This window comes from Atractosteus spatula, chromosome 19, assembly GCF_055471065.1.
Source record: "Atractosteus spatula isolate fAtrSpa1 chromosome 19, fAtrSpa1.hap1, whole genome shotgun sequence".
Classification (NCBI taxonomy): Eukaryota; Metazoa; Chordata; class Actinopteri; order Semionotiformes; family Lepisosteidae; genus Atractosteus; species Atractosteus spatula.
In genome coordinates this window covers 11,986,790-11,998,546 of record NC_142724.1, presented here as the reverse complement: position 1 = coordinate 11,998,546, position 11,757 = coordinate 11,986,790, and the positions used below count along the sequence as shown (strand labels likewise).

At 42.2% G+C, this 11,757-nt stretch overlaps 1 protein-coding gene across 3 annotated transcripts in view; it reads right to left on the bottom strand.

Moving 5' to 3' along the window:
* Positions 1 to 5,229: 5,229 nt before the first annotated feature.
* Positions 5,230 to 11,757, bottom strand: part of src (SRC proto-oncogene, non-receptor tyrosine kinase) — a 59,594-nt gene continuing 53,066 nt past the window's right edge. For all 3 annotated transcript variants that reach the window (XM_088937587.1, XM_088937589.1, XM_088937588.1), the window contains 4 exons: positions 11,518 to 11,594; positions 9,757 to 9,910; positions 8,824 to 8,955; positions 5,230 to 8,004 (listed from right to left, as the gene is read on the bottom strand). In XM_088937587.1, the coding sequence (XP_088793713.1) occupies positions 7,796 to 8,004; positions 8,824 to 8,955; positions 9,757 to 9,910; positions 11,518 to 11,594 (572 nt within the window). In that variant the 3' untranslated portion in view covers positions 5,230 to 7,795. The remainder of the gene's footprint in view (positions 8,005 to 8,823; positions 8,956 to 9,756; positions 9,911 to 11,517; positions 11,595 to 11,757) is intronic.

The following is an 11,757-nucleotide window of genomic DNA, read 5'->3' as shown; positions in this document are numbered from 1 at the left end:
AGCGGAGATGATACTCCTAGGCCCTTACCGACGATCTTTAAGGTCTTGATAATATTGCAGGGCACCGATATATTATATACAGCACTCGAATACTTTGTTTTATTCAAACACGTTGAGTATATATATACGTAGCGTAGCGTATAGCGTAGACACCAAATGCTGTTAAAGTTCTTCAAAAATAAAAAAAAAGTTAAAAGGTTGCAATATTTGACTGCTCGGCTAATCCGGTAATTGTCAACTCGTGCCTAGTTTTCTGGGTAATTCTTTACCCATCGTCTTTAAAATGTCCAGAAAGAATATTAGCTTTTATTAGGTTTTAATTATTTTGTGACACTGGATGAGTGTTTTTACGAGTTTTTAAAACATCCGTGAAGCCCAGACCACGTGACTGACTCCGATCCGATTTTTTTACAAAATATGTTTTCCTAAAGTAAAAATAACACTTTTTTTTAACTTTAATTAAAGTTAGTCTTTATTCGCTTTATAATGCGACACTACTACTACTGTTTCTGATCCGCAACAGATCATTCTAAAATCAAATTAGCATCGGTCTTGTTGGACCTGTTTTTAAGAATAATATTTGTAAACGTCTATATTAAATCCAGTTTCCCGTCCCTCATTCGCTCGCTTAATTTTTAATCCCTTTCGCAACGATTAGAAAAAAAAATGAAACTCGTACAAACAAAATGATATTGCCTTAAGCAAAAGGGATTTGTCATCTATTTCAAACGTCCTTTTTCATGTTGATTTATGTTCCCTGGAGCAAAATGAACGGGCTTTTATAATGTCTAATAATAAGAAAAGGGAAAATACCTTTAAAGATTCTACAACGAGGGATCTCATTTGTCAAAACTACAGTCTGGTCCAGGCAGTTTATAATGAATAATATATATCCTGCAGGCTTGTGACTCTCAGGGCTGGAAAGCCTGGGACTTGAGCAAAGGCAGTCGACCGAGAAGAGTGCAATCTTTAGCAAGATGACATGACCTCCTGCAGACCCTCCAGCTCGATTGATTGAGCTGGAACAAGCTCCTTAATTATTGTATTGACAATTGTCAGGGTCACTCAAGTAATTAAGGAGCCAGATTGCATCAAGCCCCAATTTAACAAAATAAAGAGCCAATCTGGGGTAGTGGGATCAACATAGCTGAAATACTACCCAAACTTCCTCACATAGACTCAAGTAAAATGGCAAAGGGAACTTTTTTTAGAATGACTGAGGTCAAGCGGACCTGAAACATGAAGTGTGTAGGTTTTCTTTACTTTGACCAATGTAAAATAAAGTTGCTTTCAATACCTTCTTTGGACAGTGTCAGATAAGATATCTCCTGTTTTAACTTATAAAGATGAAAACTGCAGAAGGTACTATCATTTTGTAAAAAGCCAAATCATCGCAAACGTACAGTAATTTATTCCACATTTCAAGATTACAACATAAAGTGGCATTTACTTTATTCTAGAGAAAAAAAAACAATTAGCCATTACATTGATATAAAAGTAGTCCATTTTAAAATGCTTATTTTTCTCTGCTTTGGAAACTGCAGAAATGATGGTTGCAAAGAAATGCAATTGGTTAAAATGAGTTGCTTGTCTGCATAGTTTTTTTTTTAAAAAATGGGCACAGCTACACATGCTATAAAATATATTGGAAACAAAAGTGTAACAGGCTTGTTGCTGATGCTACTGTGCACAAACACAAAGCTCAGGCACAGTGCCACTGGATAAGGACGACATGACCCCCAACCATAAGGAAGGTCATTTTAAGGGAATGCACAACAGGTTTTCAGCACAGAAATGTGATATTAAATAGGGTGATACACTTAACTTGGGTATTTGAATAATTGTGCACTGTGGATTAGTGAATCAATGAAATCTGGCAAGCACTACCTTCAGAGGTGACTACCAATAGATGTGCTAGCCATCAAAGATGCAAATGGTTGGAAAAGCTGACATAGTGCCCTCTGGTGTTTTATACTATGAACACATTCCTTTGTATATCAAATTGTATCTGTTAACAATGCATAGTTAACATAGTACAGGTGTTCAAAAAGGCCACATAATTTAAAATCTGCACAGTTCCATTAGAAGTCAGTTTACGGACTATACTTGCGTTTCAGAACTGTATCTAATGCCACAGAAAGGAATTTGTACACAGTAGTAAACTCCCAGTGCAAAATGCCTGCTGCATGCCACCACAGAGATGGATATGAAGTTCCCTCTTATCTGTGGAGTACTTAGTAATCTATTGGGCTAAAAAGCATTGTCTATATGCAAGACATTATTGTGTAAAAAATGGGACATTATGGTGCAGTGGGTAGCATTGCTGTTTCACAGCACCGGGGCACTGGGTTCAATGCCAGATCCAAAGTGCTATCTGAGTGGAATTTTTCTTGTTCTCCCTGCGTTTGTGCAAGATTGCTCTGGTTTCCTCCCACAATCCAGAAACATGCTGGTCGGTTAACTGGCTCCTGTAAAATAGACTGAACCTGGTGTGAGTGTGTGCATGTTTGTGTAGGCTCTGCAACACATTTGCGTTTTGTGGATAGCTCTCAGGATAGTAATCGATAAAACACAGTGGTGCTTTATCAATTTTTCTTGAACTCTGCTTTATCCTTAGTTACTCCTTATGAGTTAACCAATTTTAGAGACGTGGTTCCAATACTTCCTCCTGCTGTTCCACAGTGCTGTTCATTGATATAAGCCTATCTAGTTCTGCCTGGACTGAGAAACGGCGCACCTAGGCTTCAGCGCAAGCCAGACGCTGTTGTATCCTGCTCTGCCTATCGCACTCTGTCTGAATTCAGCAAGCGGACACAAAAGCTTCCCACGTGCTCAGTGAATTTAGGAGGGTCCCACCTTCGAACTGGAAGCCAACGTGCTGGACTTCTGTAGATGACACTTGGGATTTCCGCCACGCAGATAATTTGATCCGACAGCCAGCATGAAAAGAAAAAAGCCTAAGCCAGCAAGGCAAATTTCTTCCCCTTTTCCTTATGATAAGTATTTCTGTCGCCATTGCAATTTGGAGGGAATAGATTGCAGTACAATTGGATGTAAATTCGTAGTCTGAAGGCTCACCTAGCCTAGTTCATCGATTTCTTTCTCAGTTTTAGAAACACTGCCTGTCAAAAACACAACCTGTCTTTAGAAAGATCTTTCATATTGACAAAGAATCGAATCCTATCTTTAAATTTATTGCTATAATGCATGTTTTCTCTTAACAATATGACAGGTCTTAGAGGTGTTACTGCTTGAGTTCTCTACAGGGCAGTACAGTGGTAGCACAAGTAAATTAGAGCCCTTATAAAGTTAGAAGATACATTTACTACAAGACAATGCATGACTGAACCTGGAAGGTGTTTCAAGATATGTTACTGTAATTATGCTGGAAGCCTAGAATACGGATGAATAACATATTTGAGGGAGACATGCCAAAAATCAGCTTTTATGTATCTCTTGGCATACACTTTCTCTGTGGCCAGTGTAGGATTTTAAATGATCATGCATACAAAACCAATAAGACTTTGAGCTTAAATAAAAAAATATAGGACAACCACCTTTATCGAAAACCGCCTTTATGAAAAAGGCGATTGTTTAAAAAAGTCTTCCTCACTCAAATTTCCACAGTTGTCAATGAGAATATCAAGACTTGCAATACATTAATAATCATGGCCCTATCTAACAGTGATTATAAAATCACAGGAGAAGTTCTGCTAAACTTGCTCCAGAAAGTATATAGGCATTTTGTTCGTGGATTCCTCCAGATGTGAATTAAAACATATCAGTGAAACTCCCAGCTCACACACACACATGCACATACAGATTCAAATAAGGATCTTAAAATGTATTGGAAAATAGTAAATATTTCCTCTCCAGCTATTTTAGGGAAACCCAAATCCTATAGATTAACTAAGAAAGCACATTAGGTAGGATAGTTGAGTCAATCCTGCAGAAAATCTTAAGGGATTTTTTAAAACATATTTTGACATGGGTATCAGTGGAGGGATTGCTCTCAGATGCCTATGTATCTATAATAAAGTTGGGCCAGAAGGCTCAAAAGGTCTGGCTGAAGGCCTTTGTTATGAGAGAATAAAGACTCCAAGGCATGAGGGCACTGCTTGCCAGGAAATAACACCTATTTTAAGAACCTGATTTACAGCGAGAAGCTTGAAAAGCTCTTAGGATAAAATATAAAGAGAAAGAAACCCTTCAGAAAATAGATGTACAACCATTATGATATTCTTATTCATCAACATCTGTCAAAAAATAATTTAGTGAACCTTTTCTCAAGACACACCGAATAACAGATTATTGTCCTGAAAGATCAGGATGATAAGGTTAAGAGGGAGAAGACCTGTCTATTTTAGTTGAAAATCGTAAGTACCTGTAGTAGGCTTCCTAACATTTCTACCGTCAGATTTCTGTTCTAACACTGCTCAAAATTATTTCCTGAATGTTTATTCAAAAGGTCTCATTTACCCTTGGTCTGTGTTGTATTAAAAAATCTATAATCATTCTCAGACATTAAACGTTGTCCGATGAGACCTGGTCATCTTCCCCCACAATTTAATTGTCTTTCACATCTTAGGAGACTTTTCAGAGTTTAGCCCTTCAGCATGTGTTTGCTTTGAGATCTGGATATCCATCCATCCATATTCTAACTACTTCTTCCAACTCAGGGTCATGGATCCTATCCCAGAAAGCAATGGGTAGGGTACACCCTGGCCAGGACGACAGTCCATCGCAGGACACAGTCACAAACACAGACACACACACTCACACCAGGGCCAGTTTTCCCAGAAGCCAATTAACCTACTTGTATGTCTTTGGACTGTGTGAGGAAACCCATACAAACATGGGAAGAACATACAAACTCCACACAGATAGCAGCCCAGGTCCAGAATTGTGCCACTCTGCCACCCCCATCTATATATTCTTAGCTGATGTTAAATGTGATTATGAGATTTAAAGGTACTATACAAGTGACTGCAGTGTTTGTCAGCCTGTGACCTTGGTGATCTCTTTGGGGATCTGTCGTGCAAGGATAATGAATAACAAAGAAAAGAATAATGAAACATAAAACGTTAATGAAACATAAAATTCCCACATATGCGTTTTCCCAAAGAGTTGCTTATCAGCCACTCAGTACACAGTACCCAGATGAGATGTTAGGTTTAGGGGCTCAAAACAGTAGTTAGAATTCTGATAATAACCTTCAACCATTTCACATTAAAGTATGAAAATTATTTTAATTCATTTGCCAGGGAGCCGAGAATGAGGGCACAACAATTGATTGATACAATGGAAACAGAGTTGACATTAACAAGTAAAAGTGTCTTGAAAACAAAAATCATTACATACACAACTTCCTGCCTTATTCATTCAAGGTAATGGGATACGTTCATGCTCTTACCTGCCCATAGACAAGCCTTTCAGAAAGAGGCTTAGCTGCATAGAACACTGAATCCAAAACTCTTAAGAAGGAAAATGTGAACAGCTCTTCTTTAGGCAAAATGTATTCCTGATGGGCATTTGCTACAAAGATGACAATTTAACAGGCCACTGTGTCTAAATGATGCATTACAGCTGCAGACATAAGTACATGTACTGTGCAGGAGTCCTGTATCTTGAATCTCACTCGTAAGAATGAGTCTTCTATATGAGGTCTTACTGATAAAAAGAAAGAGATACGTGTTTATAACTGATGAACATACAAAAAGGAAGTGAATAACCTCGGCTCTTATGACTGCCACTCCATGTGTAGAAGTTTTATGTCGTAGTGTGTGAGGGGTCAGAGACTTATGCAATGGCTTTGTATGGCACACGTGTTAATGAGACAGACTCCTGCTGAAACGCCAGCTCCCCCCCCCCTCCCCAGGCAGCACTCCACATAAAACCTGCACAAAGAGTGTAAATACGGCATTAAAACAAACAGGCTCAAGAGCAGGTTTGCTGCCCTATTAACAGTATTTGCAAAATACAGATTTGCAACTGTAAAAGTCACCCCCCCCCTCAAAAAATGGAAAGCTTTAATTCAGCAGAGTTCTGTGGTGGTTCTTTTGCATAATGTTTACAAAAAAGAAAGAAAAATGTGTCTTAGCAGGGCCACTTCCTGGCATTCATTGGCATTTATAATTCGTACCATGGAGGGTGAACTAGTCTACACCCTAATCTGAGAGTACCAGTAAGTCCACCAGAGTGACCTCTGACCCCGACTTACTGGGTGCCCCCAGAAGCAACTAACAATATCTTTACATTTAACATAGCTAGAACCTCCTCTCAGTGTCGCCTAGTGAACGAGGCTGTAATAAAGTCAAGAGTAATAAAAATACACTATATACACCGACAACAGTACAAAAAAAAATTTTTCATTGGCAAAAGAAAAAGAACGCAGCAGGTTCCTGGTCTCAGGAGAGACGGTGATCAGTAGTTTTCGAACTGTTCGAGAAGACCCCACATGTGTAGACAGAGCCGGAGATTCTGATTCTCTCTCTCGTAGGTTATTGCAGTCCTTAGACTTGCTCTGTGTTGTGGAATTGCTCTTTTTTTCCGCACAGTACTCTTCTCCCTGCCAGCCTGCTTTCTCCACAACACTCACTCCAAAATACAGGCATACCCCTCCAGTTAGCTGTAATAACGGCAGCTCAGTTCTTTATCTCTGCTGCAAGTGCACAAATACAGCATCCTAGGTTTCGGCATGTTCAATTCCAGTTGATCCAGGTAAAAATATACATATATCCAAAAAAACTGGGTAACAAACTCCCAGTTCAAAACAATAATATCCCCCAAATTAGTCTTTCCTGCAAAGAAAAGAAATAGGCAGGACCCCTAACATGGCCATATTTCTCAACCTAAAAAACCCCATTAAATCACAAGTTTGGAACCCAGGCATACAAATTTCCCATTGCTGGAACCTCTCTAAATTCCAAACCACATAAAAAAACACAGTGCCATTTGCCTTCCACGAATTCTGTTCTTTTGGAGAGGACAGAGATAAACAGCCAGATCCGAGTCCATCCCCTTTGCTACCAGAGGAGTACTTTTGTACTGATCTGTGCCCTTTCCCAAGGAAAGATCATGGAAATGGCACCCTTTTTTTGGGAGCCCCCTTCCTCCCCCCACACCCTAGGTAGGGGGCTGCTGTCTCCCTTGAACATCCAATATGGCAGAAGTGAGTGAAGTAGGGCGATTCGTCTTGGAAGACGTGGGCCTTAGGAAACTCTACAAGATCTACAAGATCAAAGACCTTCAGAGGGCTGCCCAGAGAAACTAAAAGGAGTTCAGTATTTCTTAGCCTCCAGGGAGTAAATCCTGGTTTAAAAGTGTGGTGAACTACAGAAGCAGACTATGGTTCACATTTTATTTGAAAGGGGTAAAAGCGAACAATGTGTTAAGAGTTGGATATGGCTCCTCTTGATAAACTTCCAAAGGGCACATAGCCAGCAGCACAGAATTGTCTTGTGCACATTAATGGCCTTGAAAGTTCAAAATACTATAGCGTAATAATAATAATAATAATAATAATAATAATAATAATAATAATAATAACAATAATAATAATAATGATGATGAACTGTTGTAGGCCCAGGTGAGTAAGATGTTAATTGACCCTTGAACTGGACATGCAGTAGGAGATATTGGGGTACAGCAGCTGTTGGGGTTGGTGAGGGGGAAGGCTGACACTTTGGCAGCTCCAGCCTGTGCGGGGGCTCTGGCTTGCTGAAAGAGCAGTTCCTGACTGAGGGGGTACCCTCCACCCCACTCCAGTCCACCCCGAGCCCCACTATAGGCCCTTCTATAGGTTCTCCCCAGGCTGGTACTGAGGCTCGGTGGAGGTGAAGTAGTCCTCCAGGAAGCTCTGCAGGTACTCGAAGGTGGGCCGCTCTTCCGGCTCCTTGCGCCAGCAGGTGAGCATCAGCTCGTGCAGGGACTCGGGGCACTCCGCCGGGCATGGCATCCGATAGCCCCGCTCCACCTGGTCCAGAACCTCCCGATTCACCATCCCTGCAGAGGCGAGAGGGGGTGACACGTTGGTACAACGGGGAATGAACACTAAGCACAGAGCCACACTCGGAAGAGTTCCCCTACATCTAAGCTCGAGTAATTCAAGTAGGGAGCTGCGTCGGCACGTGTAGGCTGCAAAGGAACAAGTAAAGGTTTATTCCAGGCTGAAAAGAGAAGAAAAGAAACACAACATTTCGGCTGTGGAGCCTTCTTCAGGTGTGATTCCGAGGCTCCACAGCCTAAACGTTGTGTTTCTTTTCTTCTCTTTTCAGCATGTTATAAAGCGTTACTTGTTCCTTTACATCTAAGCTTGTCTTCTTGTATGCAGTGATCGTAATGCTAAAGAAATTAGCAATTTGTCATGCTTGAGGGACCTGGAGCAGTCATAATACAACAACTACAACAAGAACAATAATTTGTTCTAGGCCCAGGTGTGTAAGATGTTACTGGACCTGGGAAAATGTCCACATGGAGTGAAAGATGCAATCTAGAAGAGTCTGACTTCTCCAGTACTCAAACCAGCAGTGAGACGTGATACTGTAGAAATAATTCTAGTCAAATGTTGACTGATGATGGATGGCACAGTAGTTTAAAACCAGCAGCATCTAGGTCTCGGGAGAAAAGGAAATCCAGAGGAAATGAAAGAGCAAACAACCCCCACATCATGCCGACACTTAATTTCCTGAGCGTCCAGCGGTGTGCCTTGTTCCTGCAGAGTCACAGTGAAGATGAATCCCAAACATGTCATCACTGACAGCATCTGAGATCCTCATTATCCACGACAGCAAGGAAGGCATCGCCCTCTAGTGTTCAGTCTACCTGGGTAGGGCACTCTGCCCTTTGTGGCCAGTTCTGTCAGCAGGATGCCGAACGACCAGACATCTGATTTGATTGTGAAGCGACCGTACAGCGCAGCCTCTGGTGCTGTCCATTTGATGGGAAACTTGGCACCTGTGGGGGAACAAGAGATGTCACCTTTCAACCAAGATTGCTGCCAGCCCTGTTCTCCTTGAGTCCTCCAACTACCATTCTTGTTTCACTAGAAACAGCACATCTGCACTGGACTGGGTTTTACCATAATCTTTACTTCATTTCGCTACTGGTGCTGAAATTGTTTCCTTTTTTTAATGCTCAAGCCTGGACTGGCCTTAGACGGAGACGCATAGTGAAGATAAATTTGACTCTGGCTCTCTTGAGAGACTCTTATGAAATCTAAACTTAAAACTCACCTTTTTACTACGGTCTCTATTTGATTGTCTTGCAGTTTGTCCTAGTATGTTCTTCGTGCATTTTAATTTCTTTTTCTTGTATTTTTTTTCCATTATCATTACGTACAACATCCTTCGGTTTGGAAAGGCACTTTATAACTAAAATGATGACTTTTTTTAACATTCCGAGACGGAAAGTCCAGGAGTCAGAGCAGTCCAACAGATACTGCCACACAGTCATTAGCTAACCCTGTTAAGATGGTTCACCATTTTTTTTATGTTTTCAGGAGCAGAATACTCTGTAAAATAGCCATTGCTAGGTATAACACCTCAGTAACCTTGACTGATCGAATGAACTGGCACTTTCACACTGAGGCGTCCAAACAGAAACTGTATCAGCCTTTTGGAAGCTCACTTGCAGTGGAAGATGCAATCTAGAAAACTCTGACGTCTCCCGTAAGCAATCTGGGGCATGGTGTTGCAGGAAGAACGGCAGTAATGGCCTTGCAAAACCACAGGCCAGCAGCACCCCTGCGATGCTCACCCTGCCTGGCTGTGTACTCGTTGTCCTCGATGAGACGCGCTAGGCCGAAGTCAGCCACCTTGCAGACCAGATTGTCGCCCACCAGAATGTTTGCGGCCCTCAGGTCTCGATGCACGTAGTTCATCCTCTCCACATAGGCCATCCCAGCTGCAATCTGCAGAAGGAAAACCGGTTGAAAGTCCAGCGCTAACCGCATCGAACATTTTGTGTATTATGACACTAGTATGACAATGGGTGCCACTTCCTTTAAGTAAAGCTGTGCCTTAAATTTGCCCAACAGCTTTAAACAACGCCCTTAAACTGAAAGGAGAAAAACAGAAGAGTTTTTGGAGGAACTGAGTTACAGTGAAGTCCTCGATTCTGGGCATTTTGGATGTCGCAGCAGCACCAACACTCCCCAGATACGTAAAGCATTCCTTAAATACCTGTTTTAATGCACTGCACATAAAATAACTTTTTAAGTATTTTGCTACAGCGGAACAAAAACGGTTTGTTTCTTGTGGCAAACTAAATCGTTTTCACCTCTCTACCTAAAGATGCCTTGTTCTTGAACAAAAAAGAATAACGAAATGCCTGCAAAGGTCTTTTGTGATTTGTTTAATCCAACTAAGTCTTCAGTTGAAAATGTTCAGTTGAAAATTATTATACATCGTGACAGTGCGGTGGGGGAGGTGCCGCGGCAAGCACACTGGTAAACAGTCAACGCCCCGGGCGAAGAGATGGAAGCACCAGAGTGAGGCTCAGCAGGGACCAAAAATAACACAAACAGGGGTGAAAAAATAAACAAAAGGCAAAAAGAAAGTGTACCGCTGTGCCTCGTGACCTCCAGGCTGGACTGGACCTCCTATTTAATGGGGTCCAGTCTGGTAGAGCAGGGCGCGTAAGGCCAAAAATAAAATACAAACTTGTGGAAAAAGAGCAGCCTGCCCTGGTGGTACTACACAGTGGGACAGGCAATGTGAAAATGGAACAGCCTGCCCCAGTGGTGCTGCATAGCAGGTCAGGCGAAAAAAAAAAAAAGACGGTCCTCCGGGACTATCGGTGTAAACTCCCACTTCCAGGGGGGGGTCCCTGCCCGTCCCGTCGGAGGGTGTCCAGTGTGCCTTTATAGGACCTGCCCAGCTGTGGCTCATCATCTAGAAGCCGGGACAGCTGGGACCGCAAAGGCGAGGCTCCGCCCTTCTACCAGGGCTCCGCCTCCACACTGGACACGCCCCTGCGTCATGCCACAATATTCATATTCAGATATAGGGTGATAATACACAAGTCTACAACTGCAAGCAGAAAATAAAGAACTGAGTAGGGGACCTAGTAAAATGTAACATAAAAATCTAAGGAAAAGGTAAAATAAAATAGAGGTCTTGTCAATATTTCAATCTCTGGGGGAGTGCATATGCACAAGCATGCATGCGCAAATCTCTTGATGTGCCCCATAATCTACACTAAGCAAGGGTCAAAAGGGCCCCAAAGCCAATCATCTTGACAAGGAAAGGAAGGAACTGAGTTATCCTGCTCCCTGAATCAAAGCCTGGGAAAGACAATTTAACACAGCCAAACCCGACCTACATGTCTTTGAGAAGAAACCTGAGTACCTAGAAAACACTACTGTAAACTCAGGAAGGAAAAGCCATCTCCACATGGGTGCCCCAAGTATCGAGTCGAACCCAGAACCCGCAGCCCAGTCATTACCACTCTGGGCCACTCGTACTGTATATCGCGCCCATGTGAATCAGAGATTCCTGACATCAACCATCTGCTCACCTGGGAGGCCATGTCCACGAGCTGAGGGAGGCGTAGTATTTTGCCCATGTCGCCCTTGAGGAAGTCCAGCAGACTGCCTGTAGAGGAAAGAATATCAGCACTACATTGTCTCCTATCCCCTTCCAGCTCCTCCTTACACTCTGTTCACAGGGTGCTGTTCTTGCCTGCTGCAATGCTCTGCTGCTGTTCCATAACACTGTCCTGGCATAAAGAACTGCAGGCTCTTTTAAACTTCATCCG